Here is a 24786-nt window from a genome sequence, read left to right as displayed (position 1 = left end):
TTTCTTGTAAAACGTAACAATAGGTTACAGGGGCGGGAGCGTGGTTCAAACAACGAATTACATCACAAGTCATTTTTTATAAAAATTTCATACTATAATGTCCTCACAAGATTCGCATCATTAGTTGTTATTCTTGGCTTAAATGATCTCATGCTGATTTGCCAGTGCAACTGTACCAAAAAAAAAATATATTACGTAATGCAATTTTTTGTCTCAAATGAGACAACATGAAAGTTTTTGCAATACTACTTCTATGAAACTATGGTTTTGACCTGCTTTTATATTGCTGTACACAAACAGTGAAGGATTTGTAGGGTAAACTAAGCTTGCTGTTGAATCTTAGCTTTATTTTATTTGCTAACTTTAACTTGGTGTTCAACCTTTGAAGCAAAAATAAGTGCATATAAATAATTTCGTGACGGGTTCAATTTTAAAATAATGGGAAAAGTTGATAGTATCAAAATATAGGTGGCGCTACTAAAATGTATGCAACAAAATTTCCGCATTACCAATATTCAGAAAGAAATGTGCGTGGTTCGCTCCGCATTCGTACGTAATCCGCAATCGCAATTATTTTAATCTGTGCGTCTGTCTGTACAGAAGGCCTACTCCGAAACTCGATACTCGAAGTTCGTATCGTACCGTCCCTCTCGCTCTCGTATTAAATAGTATAAGTGTCAGAGGGACCGCACGACACGAACTTCGAGTTTCGGGTTTCGTAGTAGCCCTGCAGTACAGTCTGCTGGGCTACTCCGAAACACGAAACTCGAAGTTCGTGTCGTGCGGTCCCTCTGACACTTACACTGTTTGATACGAGAGCGAGAGGGACCGCACGACACGAACTTCGAGTTACGAGTTTCGTAGTAGCCTTGCTGTAGCATATACTACTCTTTGGTCTGTAGTCTGTGAGTGATGGACTAGCTACTATTCTTGTAATCTGTGGTGATGATGAAAGTGTGGACTAGCGATTTTGACTAAAGTATATCTGTGTGTTCAAATTGGTGATGGTACTTTTGCATTGATTGATGCGTAGATTAAACGTCGCTATTGCGAATTGTCTTGAATAATGTTCTATAGTCGTTGTCATATATGCAATTTGTCAAAGATTTCTGGGAATGTGTGTTTCGCTAGGTTTGTTCTCGTTGTAACAAGATGCTAAGTATTTATCTGTGATCAAATAAAAACCATGAGCACGATGAAGAACCCTAATCCTTCCTCTTCAAAGGTGGCTTTGCTAAGCCACATTAAATACGAGCACCTGGTAGCTGGTATATCCGGTGGCGTCACTTCTACGCTGATTCTGCACCCTTTGGATCTTATTAAAATTCGATTTGCAGGTGAGTAAAATACCACAGCATGTGACATTAGGATTTCAATTTTAATCGCCATGTGTTTAATCTTCTACTTTCCGATATTATTTATTACACAATTTAAATCTTATTAATATAGCATATAATAGCTCTGTAATTGTGTAAGAGATGTTAAAAAAATCTGTCATATTGTTGACCTTGAACTTCAAATTGCAGCAAAAGTGAATGAATCCATTGTTTACTTTGTGCACTGTCTTCCTTGTTGCATTTTTGGCAGTACTGGCTGTATGAATAATTCCAGGGTCAAGTCTTTCCAAATATTTTTTTTATTTGTTGTGGTGAGATTTGAAATGATATTTTTTAGGTACCTACATACTTTGTTGTTTTTAATTTTAAGAAATTATTACAATGAAATTACGACGGTTAAGAATCAATAACACCTAACTATCTTGCTAAAAGATGGTACAGTCGCCATCAGATATATTGTAGCGGCCAAGGTGTCCAAATATTTCTGAGCAAGACCAAATTTCAATAAATTCCGCACACTAAAAATACCATAACTATCATAGCTATTGCAATTCCAAAAATATGTAAGCACTCTGTTTTTCAATAATTTCTTAACATACGACCAGCCAAAAATATCTAATCACGTAAAACATCAAATGTATCTAAGCAATAAAGGCGTCCACAAATATCTGCACATTTAAGCAAAATATACCTTTAGTCTTTGCGTTAAGGTTGAATATTTCAATGCATGTCTGTCTTTATTTGAATACCGAGTGGCAGCTATAAAGCCTCAGGTATAAATGGAACCCTGAAGTCAGACAACAATCTATGACGTTGGATGTCAAGCTTACTGGTTAGTAATAGGGAGGAATATTACTGCAATTTCACCACTCACACCCTTCGTTAGGTTTTTTTTTTTTAATTTCAATCACTGAAATCGGAAGACGTAATGCTTCGGATTATCACATCGCACATTATTGCGCGTACATTATTGGTTACCTGCTAGTTCGGTACGGGGTGGTAATGCACGGCATGATAATTCGTGCACATAAGCACGGATTATCAGGCCGTGCATTATTTAAGCGTGCATTAACAAGTCGTACATTAACTACACCCTTGTAACGAAATTTTTCTGACACGACTGACGCCATTAACGCCGGCAGAAGTGTTGCAATAATGGATTAGAACCACAGATATAGATTACACTAGATTACGCAAATGCATCTACTTCGCGGGTCCGAACCCCGACCATACGTCGGGGTTGGCCTCTTACAAAGACTGACTGCTAACTGACTAATCATGACTAGTGACTGACTCGAGCCCCACGGCGCGGGTGGGCGGCGCATTTGAATCGTTTTTGCTCAGACATCGGGGAATTCAAATCGCTAATTCGCTCTGGAGACGTCACAGTAGATATAAAAAAGTGACACGGTAGGTTTTCATACAGATTGAGGTGTTTGCGTTATCTAGTGTAATCTATATCTGTGATTAGAACTTACTATTAGGGCGTTGGAGTAGTTAAAGAACTACTCCAACGCCATCTACATTTGGGAAATAGAAATACAGTAAGTAACAAAGGCCAAAAATTACTTAATAATATCAAATTTTTAAACCATTTTTGTATTGATTTGATATATATCATAAAATTATCATAAAAAATCATTTGATATATATATCATGATATATATCCATTGATATATATCCTCGAACCCTGGTCCTAAGTGCCCTCCCTTTATCCATTGTTCAAAGATTATCCACTCATTACCTAACACCCTGTATATAGAACACTGGGTCCTAGGAGGTTAAGAGTTTATTAAGTTTCAATATGGTTCAAATCAGTGCTTCCAGTCATTAGGGATAGTAATTGAAATGTTTGCACTATTGCACTGCATTTAAGGCACTGTTTGAAAGTTAGCAAAAGGCCCATGTGGGGACCAAAACCCTCATTCTGAGAGGTCTTTATTATATCATTATATCATGGGACACTTCACACCAATTGACCTAGTCCCAATCTAAGCAAAGCTTGTACTATGGATACTAGGCAACGGATAAACATACTTATATAGATAAATACATACTTAAATACATATTGAACATCGAAGACCCAAGAACAAACATTTGTATTTTTCATACAAATATCTGCCCCGGCCGCCGTCTGTGCCCTGCAGTGGGACATATGTTATATGGTTCACTAATGTTTCGCAACTAACGTTTGGCAACCTGATTCTTTCCGCAACTTTTCATTTGGTAACTTGAATATTTCTGAAACTGAATTATTTTAGGGTTGTTATAAAACTAACCAAACCTAAAGGGTTCTACATGATGCCTCTGTAAAAAATCCTGAAATATTTACAGTTTCAGAGTTTGCGAAATAAACAGATACCATATTATATTATAGGCACTGAATATGTTAGGTGATGACAGGATGAAATTATCAACAATATAATATTTTTTTTTCAGTTAATGACGGCAGGACCGCCACAGTTCCCAGGTATGATGGGCTCAGCAGCGCTTTTGTGACGATTGTGAAGAAGGAGGGTGTTAAGGGGCTCTACCGTGGTGTCACTCCTAATGTCTGGGGCTCCGGATCTGCGTGGGGATTTTATTTCTTGTTGTAAGTATATCAAAACACATAAGTTTTTGTTGAAAATTTATTTTAAGTACAAGCTTTTTTTACTTGTCATCGAAACAACATACCGTCGCTTATACAACAATACTTCGTAAATAAAAAATTAACCATAATCTACAATCTATCGAATAATCTACCATATGGTTTATAACATGTGTTGTGCTAATGTTTCTGTGTTATTATTGCATTAGCGACGATATTCATACCAAGTTTCCAGTCAATGATCATTAATCGTTGATAGGTATAGTTAGAACCCCGTATTTGTCGCCTCAAGCAAATACATTCACGCAAAATAGGCCCAATAAGTCGTTAAGTTGTGGAAAACAGCCCGCTACTACTATACCTAGTGCCGCATGATTTTGACAAAATTAGCAATTAATGTCATTGTAATAAGAACCACGGCACGCGTCATCGTGAATGAGTACCTATACACCTAAGCAAAAGCAAATACAGTACAAGAGGGTTTGAATTTTCGCTCATTCCGGGTCAACAATTACAAGTCGTACTTTAACCGCACCCTGCTTTTAAATTTGTTTCCAAACTAAATTTCATATTATGGTGGAGTTAAAAAAGAGGGAACCTTTAGGCTGCATTTTAATCAGAGATGTGCAGGATGTGTTGCGAGTAATGTGTTCTTCAGGAGCCAATAGGAACGCTTCATTTACTTTGCCTCGCTCCGCTCAGTTGTTTCCGCCAGAGCGGTGCTGTGCGTGGATAGGTAGGTAAATAAAGCGTTTCTATTGGTCAGTTAACTCAGAGCGGGCAACAGCCGACTGTTGCCAAATGCGACGAACTCCCAACACTGCGGTCTGCGGTGTGGAATGAAAATGAAAACCACCAACCTATTTTCCCAAGAAAGTCATCATGAAGTTTGAAGTCAAAGTCAAAGTCAAATGATATGCACGCATCAGCTATAAGCTGCCTGTGCATTATATAAATAATAATAATAATAATAATAATAAATATTTTTATTCAATTTAGGCTATAACAAGCACGTATTTAGTTATTTAGCTAGCAATCTTCAACCACGACCTGGTCGTGACGACCATGACCACTGTCAAGTGTGTACAGATCTATTGAATAATGTTTTGCCATCCTATTTTGTCGGAAAAGTTCGTTTTTATCTAGCTATCTCAACTAGCTTACTGAAGTTTACTGAAGCCAATTGAGGAAGCAACATAAATTCGAACTTTTCTGACAAAATACGATGGCAAAACATTATTCAATAAATCTGTCTACTAAGACTGGTAAAAGAGCTGAGCTTGGCCCACTAATTTTGTATCACAAACGGAAACTACCTGCAGTAGTCATACATGCTTTGTGATTAGATGACAGTCGAAATTTTGCACAACTAATAGATCAACATCCTCTTTGAAGTATTTATTTAATTTATCTTGGGCGTGTTTTATCAGTATTTTTATCAATAGTATTGTAAGGCGATGCCTATTACGTATCCGAGAAATGATAAATGTTGCAAGTTGCAAGTTGCAAGTTATGTAAGAAATACTGGGTTTTTTACTATATATACTAGGTTTTGTGCTAGATGATGGGTGTAGTTTATGTACGACTTTTTAATGCACGCTTAAATAATGCACGGCCGGATAATCCGTCTTCCGATTTCCGTGATTGAAATAAAAAAAAAATACCTAACGAAGGGCGAGAGTCCTTCAACCTAACCCGGCCGGGTCGGATCTGCTCGCTCGCTCCGCGGCGGAAAATGTCTATTCATTCGAATCGACCGGATTCAGATTATCACTACGTACATTACAGCGCGCGCAATATTTTGTACGCCCTGATAATGCGCGACCATGATAATGTACGGCATGATAATCGGAAGCAATAATACTTCGGATTATCACGTCGTACATTATTGCGCGTACATTCCGAGTTGTACATTATTGTTTTCCCGACAGATTACTAGATAATACATGGAGATTTATATTTAATTAGGTGATTGGGGGCCTGTTTCACCACTCAAAGATAAATTTGATGCAACAGATATCTGTGACATTCAATTTAGTAATCAGTTGTGGCACAGACCATGAATGTCTTGATTACCTACAAGCAAATCTCTCCAGACACTTACATTTTGTTGAAATTTGCAAATTTTTGGCTTGAACTAAAGTGGATTTAAGGTTTAGTTTAGATTTAGTGATGTTATTGATTTTATTCGGTTTTCATGAAAAATACCAGTCTGAAATATAGCATTTTTTAGTATTATTTATCTGCTAATAGACATTATTACTTCTTTCAATATCGGGTCAAGACGTTTCAAGACATTAAAAGTGCATTTAAACATCAAATTACTAAACAACGTTGATTAAATTGCTTTACATTAGTATGTTTACGAGTATTGGAAATCTATAAATGTACTATCTTTTGTCCGCGGCTTCGCCCGCGTGGAGTTCGGTTATCGCGCGCTGTTACCTCGGAAACTGTGCATTTTTCCGGGATAAAAAGTTATGTCACTCTCTGGGCTCTGGCCCATAAACTATCTCTAAGTCAAAAATAACGGCCGTCCGTCGCTTCGTTGCGACGTGAAAGGCGGACAAACATACTAACACATAAAAACACACACACTTTTTTCGGGATCCCTTTGATACCCGTAATTTTACAAAAAACCAGTTGCCAGAAAAGTTGGTTAGGTTAGAACTGTGACCCCTTACAAAAAGTACCAGCTGACAGAAAAGTAGGTTAGGTTAGGCGGGGGCGTTATACCGTTGTACCGCTGCGTCGCTGGCAGGGCGGCGAGGAAGGAACATCCCGGGGGTTTTAGTGGGTAAAAACCCCATATAACCTCATCGCCTCCCCGTGATGATGGGGTATCTGGTGGCAGATTTCCCCCGGCAAAAAAAAAAAGGTCCGAACTGCGACCCCTTACAAAAAAACAGCTGCCACAGTTCTGTGCAGCTGACAGAAATGCGTTATGTCAAATAATAATATTCCTTTTGAATTTCAACATTTCAATAAAATTACCACATTACGTTATGACCAATAACGGTATGAAATTCAATAGTTCTGACTAATAAGCGTTATGCCAAATAATAATATTCCTTTTGAATTTCTACCTTTTGATACAATCACCACATTGTGACCAATAACGGTATGAAATTCAATAATTATGACTATTGAAATTATGACCAAAGATAATATGACGAGCAACGATTATGACAAACAACGGTACTTATGGATAAACCAAATCGAAAGTTTAACGTTATAGGAGTCAATATAGACCCTATTTTTTCAATAGGCGTCCACCCGCTCCGTGCAAACCGCGTCAGCTATAAGAGTCGTAGGCCCTTAAACATACGTAAATAGAGGAGGGGCCGAGTAGGCCGTGCCCACCCCAGTACGGTCTAGTGCCCAGCCCACCCCAGGATGTTGGGCTACCGATTCAAAATTCTATAATACTGATATCTTCACACAAAAATCCAGGCCAGGCCCCCCCCCTGAAATGTAACCCTAGATACGCCGATGCCCTTAAACACCCACAAGGGAGCATTATCGCCTACGTCGAGAAGCTATGGTTTACATAGATATATTATTTTTATTCCAAGCGTCTCATTTTTCTGGACACTTCTGTAAAAATTCTGATACTCTTACATATAATCGAAAACGACGTCAAAATCTTCAGCCAATTTGTAAAAAATGTGATCAAAAATGAGGCGCTTGAAACGTTCTAATAATCGCCCAACAGTGATGACGATAAATCTATCTACGTATTGTGAGTGTAAATTGCGAAAGTTCAAAACAGATCTACCATGGCTAAATACTGACACTCACTAATAAATAACCTCTTTCAGCTACAACGCCATCAAAACATGGATCCAGGGCGGCAACGCGCGGAACCCTCTCGGGCCTGGTCTCCACATGCTCGCGGCCGCCGAGGCAGGGGTCCTCTCTCTGGTGATGACCAATCCCATCTGGGTGGTGAAGACCCGGCTCTGTCTCCAGTACAGCGAGGAGCACGTCGCTGACAACAAGAGATACAAAGGCATGGTTGATGGACTGACCAAGATCTACAGGACTGAAGGAGTCAGGGGGCTCTATAGGGTGAGTTGATTTTATTATGTTATACGATGCGGATGCCAATACATGTCAGCTTCCTGGTAACAGTGTTTCTGGAGTGGTACAGCTTAGGGATCTTTATAAAACGAGCCTATCAGTCTCTCAAAAGGCCGGCAACGCACCTGTGATACCCCTCGTGTTGGCAGGTGTCCATGGGCGGTGGTGATTGCTTCCCATCAAGTGATCTCATGCTCGTTTGCCCCTCTTATATATGTTTATGTCGGCGGCCGATCGTAAAATCCGCTAAATCACGAAATTCCTAGGCATATCGTGAAATGGCGCCATCTCATGAATTGGCTAAGGGACATCCGCCATATCGTTCAAAACTCAACGTTTACGTGCCTAGAGACGTTTAGGCAAATCATGAAATTCCTAGGCATATCATGAAACGCCGCCATTTCATGATTTGCCGCTACCGCGGCATGCTCGCTTCGATCGCTCGGCTCGTGCGTTGTGGTCACAATTAATACTAACCATTCCTCGCTTCGCTCGTCGTATCTAAATTTTTCTTTTTTTCTTCATATAACGATGTGCCCGGTATAGAGCTAGGAATATAGACGAATGCGTTGCTCTAATCAATCTGCGTATTGTTTCTCAAGCACGTTATATGCCTGGCCAACTTTTAGGCATATCATGAAATGGCGCCATTTTATGATATGCCTAGGAATTTCGTGATCTGGCTAATTTTGTCTTCTTAAGTTTTTTACGTATACAGTTTTATCATTGGATTTGTTTGTACGTCTTACTGCAATATGAATATTCAAAAGAGTTATTCATATACAATTTTCAAGCATCACACTCACATATGCAATATAATTTACCTATTCAATATTCAAATGTTATCGCCTCTCGCGGTAGTCAATGTTTGGTGTAACCATGACCACTTACTAATAATATTTACATTTTAAATAGATAACATGTTTTGTTGCAAAATGCTGAGGCGCTTTTTGATGTGCTCTGGAGCATTTTATCTTTGCACTTTGAACTCGTATTATATCTTTGATTATGATAATCTGTTTCAAAGTCGGATCTGTTATACTATAGTATATTCCTGCAGTAAATCACAGTAAGTATCATTATGATTTTCAATTGATTAGAGTTTGAAGTCAATTGTTACATACAATGATAAATTTAAAGCGCATTTAAAAACTAGGACCCGGGTAGTGTGATTTCATTATGACGTTTATTATGAAAAGGATCTATGTGGGATACCTTTGAACTAGTAAGTAGGTACTTCTTCATTTGACACTTTATCTAGGACATAGGTCTCTCCCATAGACCTTCAGTTGCTTCGGTTGGAAGCGGTTTGCATCCACCGTGAACCCGCGGCTTTAACCAGGGTTTCCGTCCATCTCGTTGGTGGACGTCCTAAGCTACGCTTGCCGATCCGCGGTCTCCATTAGAGAACTTTTCGGTTCCATCGGCGTCTGTTCTCCGTGCTATAATATGGCCTACCCATTGCCACTTCAACGAGCTAATTCGCTAGGCTATGTATGTAAAAATGTGGCTCATTGGTTCAGTAACAGCCCATTCCCACTGGCCTTCAATAGCCCTAAAATGTATGTATTTATCCGTAAAAAATAGACGTCGGAAGCAAATTCCATCTCTTATCAGTCCGCGTTTTTTGGTCAAGCGAAGCACTAACTAAGTAACTATTTATGTGCGAATGACAGCAACGTTAGCAACATAAGGATGAGTTGCTCATCACGCTTGGAAGCGGTGTTGAATGAAGATGTTGAAATAAGTTAGAGTAATTATGAAATTACACCGTGACCTTCATTTACACTGTATTAAGAGAAAGTGCATTTTTTTTCAAAGCCTTTTCTTGTACTTACTAAGTAACGCCTCCTGAATTTCTCTGCGCGATCAAGTGCAACTGTCGCCATGAAAGCCTTCATTCAACATCCAAGGGGGCGTTATCATCTAAATACGTTGTCTACTTTATGTTTTAGACCTTGTGATTTCGATATTTTACATGCGCACAATCGGTAAGAAATCGGGATAAAAAGTGGCTTTATGCAATTTAAATATCTACTTTAGTCAGGGTGTGTATCTAAAACGGTTATTCGAGTTTCTTAAAATTTCATATGAATCAGAAACGTTAGAGCCATTTTGACGCTAAATGTAGCAATAAACACGCACGCACGAACGCGTACACAAACTTTCGCATTTATTATATTAGGATTGATTTATAACTAGCAATAACGTATTTTTATTAAGCACACGACTTCTATGATTATCAATTAAACGCTATCTCATTAACCTTTGACCTGCATATCTTTATTTAACCTAGACGTTGCAATTGCAATGCAATCAGACGTTTTAAAATGAAAATTACGATTTTATTTAAAAAATAGGGCACTTTGACAAATATTAATTGCTCTACCAGTATGTGCCTCGGTTCGCCTTCATTGCATAACTCTATCCAGTTTTCACAAGATCCTATTGCTAAGTCCCTCGTGTTGTTCGTCTGCCTCAATGCCGTATGTTTTCAACTACCAGACCAGACTAAGTAGAATTTATATAGAAATGTACACAGAGTATGTATTATTAATTCATTACAAAATGATGAGTAGGATAACCGTTGAAGATTTAAGGAGCGACGTTTTTGGTCGATCTTGATAATACCATTGGGTAGACTCTTGAAAAAAAAAACAGCTTTCTATGTTTGTAACCATCTAAAATGACCTAACGCTGCAAAGTCAAAGTCAAAATATCTTTATTCAATTTAGGCTAAAACAAGCATAGTTCGAAAAAACCTCTCTCAACGAGGTAACTGCGTTCATTTTCTTAAGAGAGGGGCTCTGCCAACACTGAATATTCAGAGACATTTATCTAGGGTTTAGCAGGCTAAGAAAGGACATGTGGCCCCTGTGAGGAACAGTTGAATTGTTGAATGTCAATTGTTTGTCAACGAAAGTATTCAAGTATCAAGAGTGTAGCCTTCTGAAGGTTCGCTTTTAAAGTTTCATGTTCGTTGCCTAGCAACAAAGAGTGTATTATTTTGAATTTGACGTATGGCTGGCACAAAAGGTGCTGCTGCTGTGTTTGAATACTTTCGCTAGTTTTTTTATTGTTTTCAGTATGTTGCACAAATTATAATCAATTGATTTTTCGTATGGTAGTAGCTAATACTATTTGCAATTTATATGTTTTTTTTCATAGTTGTACCCTCAAAAAAACTTGTTAAAAAAGGTGTCAAAAAATAAATGGTTTATTTTTTATTTTTCACGTATAAAATATTAATAAAATTGTAGGGTATACTCCCACAAAAACCACGTTCTTAACTGTGATTTTGTTTCAATGCTTTAGCTGCTATGGATTAGGAGAAAAACGAGTTTGAAAAAAAAAATTAAGGAAACACATTTTTGACATTATCTCTGGGACAGTTCAAGATAGGGGGTGAAAGTTGGAGTGATTACTAGTAATGAGGCGACAAACAATTGACATTCACCAATTCAACTATTCCTCACAGTGGCCACATGTCCTTCCTTAGCCTGCTAAACCCTTTGTGAGGCACTCTCGGTGCGCGAGTCCGACTCGCACTTGGTCTGGTTTTGTATAAAAAAAGTAACAATTACGTCGATTTGTAGCACTTGTAATTTTTTTGTGGTACTAAAACAACTTACCCCTGGCAGTTGTTCAAAAAGTTGACACTCTTCTTCCTGTGTAGTCTTTCAAATACTTTCAGTTGGCGTTGACCTAGGTGTAAACATGTATTGTATTTTAAGAAAATTTATTATTGGGTAACTTATTTTACTTAAACTAGTGAGACATATTGATAAAATTATTAAATTAAACTGTCCAACTCACGATTATAAGCAAACCGTTGTTCGACTGGTTCTTTGTTTATTGAAAAGATCTTCCGAAAAGATCGAAACTAGTCGCACCATTCCTGGCTTATTATCTTATCTTGATTCTTGGGTAACTGTTCAATATTGCCAGACTTGTGTCCTCATCTTTCAAGTACTAGTAAGTTAATAAATCTATAAGTAAGAGCCGTGGTGGCCGAGTGGTTTTAACTATAGCCTCTCAAGCAGAGGATCGTGGGTTCAAACTCCGGCTGGCACCTCTGAGTTTTTCGTAATTCATGTGCGGAATTACATTTGAAATTTACCACGAGCTTTACTGTGAAGGAAAACATCGTGAGGAAACCTGCACAACAAACCTGCGAAGCAATTCAACGGAATGTGTGAAGTTCCCAATCCGCACTGGGCCCGCGTGGGAAATACTGCCGAAGCCCTCTCATTCTTAGAGGAGGCCTGTGCCTTGCAGTGGGACGTATATAGGCTGGGATGATGATGGGATGATTTTGGTGAATACACTGCTACCCTCAGTGATTGCTAAGGAATCTGAATCATGAAACATGTAACAGGTACTTATTTTTCTTTCTTTCTTTTTGACGACGGGTGTCGGGGGGGCCACTGGGGCTTTGTTTTATTACCTACGATGTAAACTTTTTCACCTGCTCCTTGTTTTGGCATCCATTTTATGGTTAAAAAACTTGATTTGTAAAAGAAATTTTACATTTCACTTATTGAGAAAATGCTTAAAAATATAAATTCATGTATTCAGCATATGTTATAATTTAACCTTCTTACATCCGGGCCCTATACCATAAAGTGCAAAACTCGAACTTCGTATGTTGCCGTCCCGCTGACGCTTATGTCATTTAATACGCGAGTGAAAGGGACGGTGCGATACGAACTTCGATTTGCGAGTTTCATAGTAGACCATCTGATCCCGTATGAATATCGAGATAAAAAGTTTGAAACTATAGAAGGTAACGTTGTGATACAACGCTTTTGAAGTAATGATAATCACAAGACGTTCAAGAACTTGAAAACACGCGTTTTCCCAAAGATAAGACCAAGCTATAATAGATCGATTGTTCGTATCCGAAAACTCCTAAATATTAAATTTCATCGAAATTTTTAGAGTAGTTTCCGAGATCCCCGAAATAAATAAATAAATGACAATCAGCGTTGTGGTTCCTCACACTCACATCTCAGCATTGCTGAGCTGCCAGTCCGGTTCAGCTTTAAGTAATAGGTACGTTATTGTGTACCTTGTTTTTTTATCTTGTTCTTTGCTTGTTGAATAAACTTTTATTTCTTTCTTTGTTTCTTTCTTAAATATACAAAAATTGGTCGCTTAAAGATATAAGATATCTCCCAACCCGGGAACTGACGCGTCATAGTCACATTCTCCAATAACCAGGCTAGCCGATTGTCACAGCTTGGTCTTATTGATTTTTAATAGCAAATGTTATTTAGAAACTACCTAATCAATCAAATATTAAATGCCTACATCTTAATTAATTGGAGTTTGGAACCGGTTTCTTGTCAATAATGCCTGTTATCTCGTTAGTTAACTGGGACCCAATAATCACGCTACCAGATTGGAAAACATTATAGTTAGATGGAGCATTTGTTTTGGCTCGTGATTTTTGTTGCCTTACTGACAGTCAACCAATTGAGTCCTGATTCAGCATGGAACTTTATTATAATAGAATATTTTTATTTGTTTGTGACAATGCTTACCGTACGACGTAAATATCATGATGACAAAGGTTATATGGTGGCCTAAGAATCAGATTGGTTGACATGTACGGTCACGATCGTTAATTTGGGACCCATTTCGTGAAAAAGTCCTTGATAAATAAATAATATATACTATATATAAATAAAATGACAGATATTTGATCTTAAGTGGGTCCCAAATGAAAGATAGTGACTGTACAAGTATCTACATGTCCAACCTTATTATTAAGTTATGTTTTATCCAGGCGCACTTTGACAGTTTTTGTGGTTAATTTTCTCTAATAGCTGATGCTTAGTCAGTACTATACCTTGACAAGTTCGTATGTGACACTCGGTGGAACCATGTTGCAGGGAGCCTCTGCTGTCCTTATCAAGATTTTTTTGATAAGTGCGGCAAATGCTGACTGCGATGTGGACCGGGTGTTCCGCACAAGCTTGTCAAGGTATAATCCAGCTGCCCACCTCCGAAAAGAGGCTAATCAAGGGTGTATTTTCAATAAAAAAATCCGACAGCATGCATCGATGTCTTACTAAACAAAATCTACAATTGCTTTGACCCCTAACTCTTCAGAAAATGCATAATCTCTTTAGAAGCGCACTTGAAACGAGAGGGCTTTGGGCCTCATCAGTCACTTTCCTAAAAACAAAGGCTATCATCGGTAACATGTCATCACGAAAATACAAACTGAGACATGGATCTATCGAAAGGTCCTCAGCAATCCGTTGCGTGACCCCTAACTCTTCCAGAAAACTGGCGCACTTTGAAACCCGACAAGATGTCGGCTGCATCACCTTCGAAAATCCTAAAAACAAAGGCTATCATCGGTAACATGTCATCACTTCGATCAGTCGCGATAACATAATCCATAAGTCAAGGGCAATCGTGTTTCCTTGTGCGCAAGTTTATGTTTATTCTTGGTTTTAGCGCACAGCTGGGTGGGGGCGGGTGGGTAATAGGTTTGGGATCATCGGAAAAAACCCGTGTTGTACTTATTTGTATCTTGTTAGCCTGTTTATTGCGAGATATTCTTTGATATATGAACTGTGTATGTTTGATAGCTAACCTGCATACGCCTCCTTAACTTCTCGTCTCGTCTCGTCTCCATAAGTTTCTCTTTATGAGCCAAATTTTATCCAAATTGTACTGCTATATTAGCGTGAAACGTGAAACATACAGACACATTTACAAACTTTCGTTTTATAAGATAATTTAACGCATTTTATACTGAAACAAGAAATTACGCTATTAAGCATATTCAGTTGTTATGTTGTTCTGGCTTTGTTTGACTGACCGTAGTGACCTATGCAGTCCGCTTCCTAGCTATTATTAGGTATTTTGCTTAGCTACAGTAGAATACTGAATTCCTAAATAGAGATAACCCAGTTTTCTGTTAAATTAAATTACGAAGACGCGCATCGTAACATCATGAGATTTCATCATCATCATCTCCTCAGCCTACATACGTCCACTGCTGGGTACAGGTCTAATCTCAGAAAGAAACAATGAAAATATGTTATTAGGAATTATTAAAGTTGAAGTGTCGGATATGAAAGAAGAATCTGTGTTTTTTAACACGATAAGCTTGTCTAAAGAATATCCACCGATAACACAATGTCAAGTTGTGTAATCAATAATCAAAATAAGATAGTGGAGGAAATTGCGGATTCAGTTTTTTGTGCAAGGTTAAATTTCTTCACTAGATGCATTCAACGAAGTGTGCGTGTGCGTGCACACTATCTCTAATTGACAATTAAGTGTATCTATTTTTGGATGTCAGCTAAAGCGAGTCTCGAATTTTCTTTCACAATCACCGGCGTAAATACGCCAAATTCACACTAAATAAATTGAATATGTACTAGCACAAGTACTAGTGTATAATGTATTATGGGTTTTCAAATATGGATTTTAATTGTATTTGCTGACATATTCAATGCCAGGGTCATATGTTGCTAGATTGTAATTTTTCAACTTTTTTATGGTCATTTAAATACAGAAAGTATTTAGAAGGGATATGGTCGGTGTAGTAAAAAAACCAAGTCTTTTTTCTTTCTTTTTGGATGGTGATTAAGAGCGTTTATACCTGCTGAGCTGGCAACGTTGCATTTTTGTTAGTTTTTCTCGATTATTCCATAAAAATTGAATGAAAATTAAAAAAATGTGGTCTGATAGAACTGTTCTTAATATATAAGTTAATGTGTCTACTGCAATAATTATTCGTGATAGACTTTTATTTTCTTTGAAAACCGTTAATAAACATTTGTTAGTTTTTAAAGAATATAAAAGTCTATCACGAAGGTCCGCCCGGATTGCTACCACCATCTTGCTCGCTAATCCTGCCGTGAAGCAGCAGTGCTTGCATTGTTATGTTTCGCCGTGGAGAGTAAGACAGCCGGTGAAATTACTGGCACTTGAGGTACCCCATCTTAGGCCTCTAGGTTGGCAACGCATCTGCAATACCCCTGGTGTTGTAGATGTTTATGGGCGGTGGTGATCTCTTACCATCAGGAGACCCACTTGCTCGTTTTCCATCCAGTTGAATTAAAAAAAAAGATTGTATTAGACACATTAACTTATATATTAAGAACAGTTCTAACAGACCACATTTTTCATTTTCATCCAATTTTTATGGAATAATCGAGAAAAAGTAACAAAAATGCAACGTTGCCAGCTCAGCATGTATACACGCTCTTAACAGCTTAAAAATAATAATTTGTTTTTAAAATAACATAGTTCACAGTTAACATAGTTAAAAAAAACCTTTTTGCGATATCCCGGATTTGAATTCAGCCCTAGCCCATGGTTTACGTAGATATGCGAAGCCGCGAATAAGGCTAGTGTGTGTAACATTTTTTTCTCTCGTTTTCCAGGGCTTTGTTCCCGGCATGTTCGGCGTCTCCCACGGCGCACTGCAGTTTATGACCTACGAAGAGATGAAGAACAGATACAACCAGTATAGGAACTTGCCTATTGACATTAAATTGGTAAGTTCTTCTCAACTTGCTATTCGTTTGTGTCGTCTTCGTAAGATAAAATGGATAAAAAGTGGCGTTTCTTTCAGATTTTTATAAGTAAAAGTATATTTAGAATGGGTCTAGTAGTGCCAGAGATCTAGACACACACACACACACATATATATATAAACAAAGAAAATGCACAAAGTTTACCTCTTTATTCTTCTTTAAATGAGTAAGATACTTAACATACCTAAAGGCCAAGGCAGATTTAATCATAGAGGGATATAATATACAATATGTATATATGGCCATGTTTGGTTAGGGCCAACGTTTATGTAGCGTCCGTCCACTTATTTGCAAATATTTAGATTGAATGGCCGACGGCAACAAGATACAGCCGTCTCGTTCTGAGGCCGATGGAGGAACGAGATAGGTGTATCTTTGTAGCGGACGGCGATATAAACTACTTCAACAGATAATGTATGAAGTGTATGTGTAATAAACGAAGCATGATTCTCCTTTTCAGAGTTATTGCGTAGACAATACGACTACATGTTCTATGAATCCATGCAATTACTACGATAGGCGCAAGTGATCGTTTAAACCCATTTCCGTTATGGAGGTCGAAACTTTTACATCAAAACATAACAAATTCTGTCTTTTTCCAGACGTCATTAGAGTACCTGACATTCGCAGCCATATCGAAGCTCATAGCCGCGGGTGCAACGTACCCCTACCAGGTGGTCAGGGCGCGTCTGCAAGACCACCACCGCACCTACCGCGGCGCATGGCACTGCGTCGAAGAGACCTGGAGGTATGAACGTATCCGAGGCTTCTATAAGGGCCTCACGCCGTACCTACTACATGTAACGCCTAACATATGCCTAGTTATGCTTATTTGGGAAAAGTTCACCAACAACGAGTAGACTTAATATCTGATGGGAATGAGACACGGTTATTTATTGTCGACGGATTATTTGATTCCTCAGAGATTGTTAATTAGATGGTAGGGTCCGTCGTTTATTGTGATATAGAGGTAAAGCTAAACACTCATAGAGATCACTGATTTCTCTGGAGCTCGCGGAGAAATTTATAGACTCTTTTTAATCGGGATGCTGCCCACTGTAGTTCTCCAATATCTAGGTATACAGCCAGGCTTTAACACAAACATCTACACACGGCGTTATTGCGAGTTACATTGGGTGTATTTAACGGGCGGCCTTAGCCATTCCTAGGCTCTGGGTCTGGGTTGCTAGATCTCTGGAAGGGCATTGATATGATCCTCCGCAAAGTAACGCCTGATTCAATAAATTACTTAGTAAAATTAGTTTTAATGATGCTGCTTGATGAAAGATGGGCGAGCCGGGCGGTTGGTTGCCTTCCAAAAGACCGCTCATGGTGTTGATGTTTAGGAACGGATTGCCGATATTGGTATTAAGGAGCTCGGCTGTACTCATCCTTTTTACTAAGCTTTTATCTTCGACAGGTGATGTCTTAGCTTTACTTCTCGTATAAATATGCTTTACATTTAAACGACGGACCACTTTTATTAACTGAAACATAAAAACACCAAGTATGAAATCCACTTAAGAAAATAATTCATATACGACAAATCTGGTCGAATGATTTGTTTATATTTAAATATCTGACCAGTTAGATTATCTTATCGTTTAAGACGCATCTGCCCTCATCACAATCACATAGGACGAAGAGGACGGCTAATCTATCAATCGATCGAAAAGTTAATAACTTAAAATTTCGCGCCTTATTTAAATACACTTGTGTTCTTTTTATTATAATGACTTTAAATATGTGTAGATGAATCGAAAGTTGAGACGGCGAATGGTGACCAGAGGCCTTATTATCTAACACACTTGAAATCACAATAATTTTCACCACTTCTTTCTGTCACCCGGCATAAGACGAAGGTAGAAAGAGACGGATGCGATTGCGCAAGTTACATTACATTGCGGCGCTCGATTGACCACTACAAACCCGTTGGCTTTACGACCTCGCAATGTAATGCAACTTGCATGATTTTTCTTGCAAGTCTAAACTCAGCTTTAGACAATACGGCCTCTGGTTTATACTTTCCGAGTCAACGCTATGTTTTATAACTCAGCCGATGCTGCTGGGCCTAGGTTTTATATGTTACACGGGCACGTTCTGCATGGCTGTTAACTAAAAAAATAATTTGGCTTTTTTTCTTACGGGCTTTGACCGCGATTACCTTTAGTTAGCTTTCCATATTTCGATGCAACTACTATTGTTATTAGCTCGCCTACCCGCGCTTTTAGATGCATAGTAATATGGAGAGATCATTTAAAGTAATAGCGGTACATCCCCTAGAAAATATGTCTCGATTAAAGGTCTTCGGCATAAGCAATTTATAACAGATGAGGTGACATGAGTTGTCTCTAAGTGAAAATCTATACCATGCAGATTGCCTTTCATTCTGTATTTTACAGTCAACTTATTGGACTGAATTTGAAATTTTGCGATTTTAAATAAGCTATATTGTTTTAAAGTCATATTCTGTTTCAAATTTACTTGGTAGTTGTGGGGTTTCGCAAGGATCCGTCGATCCACAGGGTCGGAGTGTTTACTAAGGTAAGCGTTTAGTTTATAAGCGGGACTTAGTATTATTCTTTATGTTTGTAATCAACAGACATATCGTGATGTATCGTTTTTATTGAAATCACGTTTGAAATAATTAAATTAGGACCATTTTAAATAACACAATGTAAAAGGTTAGTAGCAACATTGTCGTTTATCATGTCATTACAAGCTCTTAATTAACTTGCCATGTTCATCTGTATGTACAGTCAAGGACAAAAATATCTGTACACCTTCATGCCACTAACCATAAGGTTGATGTATACATATATATGACGCTATGGCTGTATATATATAGATGTCTATGCCCTCGACTGTATGTAATTTGTCTTCATATCTTGATATTTATTACGGACGGATGGATGGTTTGACAATGTAAATACGGCCAATAAAAAGTAAAGTCAGCAAAAAGCTTGTATTAAAAATGAAACTTTGTAACAAAAACTTCTCAAACATTATTTCAATAGAAACGACGTAGTATCACGATGTATGGAATCAATGCATTTTGTTTGTCAACGTTTTCTATTATGTCTTTAATGGTTTCTCTATGGTCTCTGTAATTAGATGAATGGAAGCTTTGCTAATGTATAATTATAGTTATTACAATTTGGCAAGCGTTTGAGGCGCTGGCACGCATTCAAAGTTTTACATTTTAAATTATTACGTGTTTGGAATGTCAACTATGGAAATAATGTTCTAAAAGAATGTCGACATAATATGTATTTTGTGTTTAGGATTGAAAAAGTGTTTTAGTCAACGGTTCTTATTGTAAACCTGTCTCACGACATATGTTGTGTTTTTCTGTTTTATGTAGCAACTTCCTCTAAATAGTCGTTCCCACTCTTTCCCATCAGATGTGATCGCATTAAAATATCACAACGCTAGCACCACTCAAGTCTTTTTGTTGCTAGCCTAGCACAATTTAGTTTTAATTTTGAGAATTTGTGATAATAGGTATTTTAGATCGAATTATAGAACTTTCCAATCTCAACGTTTGATGTAATTGTTTAAGTAAATTTAAAAGACGTTTTTTTGTTTATAATAAACGTTACATGTGTGGTGAGACGACGTTAGGTTCTTTGTAAGATGGATACTTCAACTTGCTTCTAAATAATCTAGTGTCCTTTAGAGCTGGTAGCTATATTTCCGAGTCTTGTTCATAGAGCTCCGCAAGTATGAGGTTCTATCTTAGAGGCTTATTTATTATAATTCCTTTTCACTATCTAAGTACCTACCTAATATAAAATAATATTCACAAAATCATTAAAGTAAGATCCAAGTTAGAACTTTTGTCTAAATTTGATTTTAAAATCGAGTACAATTAAGTGCTTTTAGTTTTTGATTAATAAAGTAGGCCATACAGTACCGGTACTTCATTTATATAGACAATAACCTTATCGATTCATATTCAGATTATGCAAGGCACAGTGAACATATTTATTTTATTATTATTTTTAAGTATTTTATTATAGGCTTTAAGTGTTTTGACAGTTTTCCGTAAGTGTTAATAGCTCAGATCAAAGACATCTTAAATTACAGATATAAATTAAATGTCTGTTGCGCAGAAGGAAATGTATTATTACGCGAACGCATTTTGTCTCAATTGTGTATAAAATAAATTATAAAACAGTATGTGCGTTATCGTTTTCTAATGAACTAAAATAATTTATTTGCTCACCCGCGACCTTAAGATAGCTAAGCTTATGCAAAATATGCTTGTTCATGCAGTTTTCTAATGTTTACTGGCTAAAGTTTGCAATGTTTTTTGTCAAAAAAGGTTACTGTATGACATAAACTTATGTTCAAAGTGGATCTGCAACGCTATATTATAAAAAAAGCGTACTTTTCTAAAAACATGGACGGACGAAAAGTCTCGATAAGAAGCATCGAGACGAAAGTATTCTGATGTAAAGATTGATAGGCAACAGCTAATAGAAAGGTAAGGATGTATTTAACGATAGTAGAAAGGCATTCTACGTCGTTATTAGCAAGAATATCATAGCGCCTATACGCACAAAATATGAGACCAAAAAGTTAAACAAGAGAAACAAACGTACGGTACGGGATCATTTTCCTCTGCGTCACATGCAGTAATTGAAATCTCTCTACATGTTCTAAAATATGTAAAAAAAAATATTGTCAAAGATGTTTGACTTTGTTTTGATATTGGCCTTGATGGCTTCAATAGGTCTTCTTCTTTGGCATCTAATGAATATTTCATGCTTTGGGTACCTACATATCCGCAAACTTACACAAATAATATGTGATATCATAAAATCTAACTCAATATTATAAATTATTTTGTTGATAATAATAATTTTAGTGTGTAATAACAGGTGGCTGGCCACTTTTAATTCAAAAAGACTTATATATTTTTATATAATTACTTAAAGTCCACTGTTTCATCTTACTTAGTTTCTCAATTTGTGTAATCAATAAAAAATAGCAAATTGATGTACGCATCTTATTTTCCTTGACCAAATCTCGTTACATTATCATAGACAAATATTTCTCTAAAAATATAACTATCTTTACGTTAATTTTTGAGTGCACCTTTGAAGTGAACGTCTTAAATCGAGTTTAGCTCGACATATTTCGGGGTAATTCTTATTTAAGACGTGAGTTAGCTGGGTTTATTTCGCTAAATATTTGTGATAGTATACTATGGTAAGTACTAATAAACATGCACTAAATAAAGATAATAAGTTAATCAAAGAGAACGTAACATAATATCAGGATTTAAATAAAATTGAGGGACTGTCGCGAGGCGGTAGGGACGCTAAGGTCTCCGACACATATCTAGAGCATGCATACGTCCATTTTCTTTTATAAGGACGTCGCCGAATAATGACATCATGTACCTAAAGTGAGTCGCAGTATTGAATGAAACATTGAAAACTTCTGGTGTAGACTATATGGTGCGACATGTTGTCTAGAGCCGAGTGTATTATAGGTACCTATTGATAACAATAATTTCGCTTCTCAAATCACTATCATGTATGACCTTGTTATGTTTTGCACTTTCACAGGCACGAGGGATGGCGCGGTTTCTACAAGGGTCTCAAACCGAACCTGGTCCGCGTGGTGCCTGCTACGATGATCACGTTTTTGACTTACGAGAACGTCTCTCACTACATGCTGCGCCGGGGGCGGGAGATAAAGATGCCTGTTTAGGATGCCATGACGATTAATGCTGTATAGACAAATCACTCAATTTTCTTAATTTTACTTAAACTCGAATATATTGAAAAACCAGAAAAAGTATTGCTGGGGCTGAGCATCGTACCCAGTTCTTCATCACTCCGTGATGCGATATACGTGCTTTACCGTATACAATACAACAACCCGAGAGTTGGCGTATACGATGAAATTACATTCTCGGAACAGTTCTTACTGAAACTTAGGGAATCGTTTTGACGCCAAAGCGGTATCTATAGGCAAGTGCATGCTCGTTAGACATAAATTCACATTCCTTCCTATGGAACATATAATATTTACTTTTGACGAGAGATGGCGCTGTTTTCAATAGATAGATCACTATCAAACTGAAGGATTCGATTCCTAGCAGCTATGCTTTTCTGTTTTTTTTTTCAATGTGTTCAAGTTTCAGTATAATTTAAAATAAACTCTGTTATATGAAAATCAGGCCAAACTAAACCTTACAAAAATAATAATCAGTCAAATTCAGCTTTTAGTTTCTAAAACGGCCGCTGACGGCGCATTTAAATAACGCGGTGTGCAAAGGCTCTTAAATCATATCGACTCCGAGGAGTTAGGTACTAAGGCTACGTATGCACGCACCATCTCTTTCTCAAGTGATACTTTGAAGAGGGCGGCGCGCTAAAACCGCGCGGTTAGCCGAGTGCGTACGTGGCCTAACTCCGACCAATCTGTTGGGTCGAACGGCTCACGTTCAGCGATTCAGCCCTTACTTCACTTTGGTTCAATGACATCGGGTCGGATTCGGCCGGGTTTTGAGCCGGTAGTAAATCCGAAGTGACTCACAGATTCAAAAGAGTCATTATGACGAATCGTTACTTCAGTGTCCGGATCGGAACGAAATGGCTTAGCATTCGCTACACAAACTAAAGATGCGTTTCCACCAGAGATATGTGAGTGACGTGTTTTACATGAACCAATAGAAACGCTTCATTTAACTATCTTCGCACAGCACCGCTCTGATGGAAACTGTTGAGCGGAGCGAGGTGAGGTAAATGAAGCGTTTCTATTGGTTCATGAAAAACACATTCCTCGCAACACATCTTCGCACATCTCCGGTGAAAACGCAGCCTAATGGTCGTTTGAAAGAACCGGATTCAATACAGGAGTCGGAGTCGATAAGCAGAGTCGATTCCGAAATCGGAGTAGGATTTAGTAAATCAGATCATCTCTCGAAGTCGAGATTACGCATGTTACAGTGGCACCTAATTACAAGATGGCGTCCGTCAACTTTGGTGGTCAGCTACAGGTCGATTCGTAAGAGCTGACACCTGACACGAATTAATTTAGTGTACCGTTGTCAACATTTCTGCCAGCAATATGTTTTGCTGCAATGTGTTTTACGTGTTTAGTTCAAAAATGTGCAGATTGTACCTACGATTTTTTTTCTTAAATAACGGAGAAATAATGTATTTGCTTACATAATATTAGGAGGCACATGTATAAGAACGTACTCGCACAGAGACAAGTGACATTATATTCGTTCAATTCATTCGTGTCATCTTTTATAAATCGATCTATCCTAAAGAGCTGTTGCATTTCCCCTAGTTTTTAATATATCATGTAGCGCCTAAAATTGAGATTGTTTATCGTCACAAGACACGTACAGTCAAGGCCATAAATATATATATGTTACCAAGACATCAAAAATATCTAGTAGGTATACACCTTTATGCCAGTAATCATGAGCTCGATGTATTACATTTATGCCTTCGACTGTACAAATTTAATTAGGTAAGAAAATGACCTGCCTCGCTACAGTAGCTATGGATCCGTGTCATGGCGTATAAGATCTTAGTAGACGCCTAAATGCATATGCATAACGTATATACGTTGCAAAAGGCAACAAACTAAGGTTACCCAAAGACTACTAGTGTACTAGTAGTAGACTATTGTGTATGAGTTGTTAGTTTTATTTACACTACACTTTTCCTGCTAATTCTCGAGGAGTGACTACGTATCAGGGTATTTCTCATTTTTGTGCATACAGTCATTTCCATGGATGTCACTACCATGGATGTAATAGTACATTGTGTCTTAAGGGCGGTAAATAAAGAATTACGAACGAGAGTCTATTAGAAGCCTGAAGTCGAAGACTGAGGGCTTTAATGAGTCGATGTTCGTAATTCTAGTACCGCCCGTGCGACATACAATGTTTTTCATAACATTTGCAAGTAAAATTTTATATTTCTAAAAGAAAGATATAATTGTTCCAAATATTGGAGATACCATAGGCTGCGCTCTTGGCAGCGCCGCCCTCCGCCTCCCTCAGCATGTGCCTGAGCCGCGTGTGCATGTGGTCCTGCAGCAGCGCGCGCAGCACCATCAGTACGGGCACTGACTCATTTACCGACCTTGGGCTTCATGACAAGTAAATTTGTACGCGCAATGACTCATTTACCGACCACGGGTATCATGATAAGCACATTAAGGTCGAGTT

At 37.8% G+C, this 24786-nt stretch overlaps 1 protein-coding gene across 1 annotated transcript; it reads left to right on the top strand.

The window, feature by feature from the left end:
* Positions 1-1100: 1100 nt before the first annotated feature.
* On the top strand, positions 1101-24247 carry LOC141438337 (solute carrier family 25 member 32). Its single transcript, XM_074102185.1, has 6 exons — positions 1101-1337; positions 3777-3930; positions 7749-7998; positions 16425-16538; positions 17180-17325; positions 22157-24247. The coding sequence occupies exons 1-6, from the start codon at positions 1187-1189 to the stop codon at positions 22299-22301; spliced, it is 960 nt and encodes a 319-aa protein (XP_073958286.1). The 5' UTR covers positions 1101-1186; the 3' UTR covers positions 22302-24247.
* The last annotated feature ends 539 nt before the right edge of the window (positions 24248-24786 follow it).

Source organism: Choristoneura fumiferana, chromosome 18 (genome assembly GCF_025370935.1).
Source record: "Choristoneura fumiferana chromosome 18, NRCan_CFum_1, whole genome shotgun sequence".
Lineage (NCBI taxonomy): Eukaryota > Metazoa > Arthropoda > Insecta > Lepidoptera > Tortricidae > Choristoneura > Choristoneura fumiferana.
Note: the sequence above shows the minus strand (reverse complement) of the source record. Positions and strands in the feature narration are given on the sequence as shown.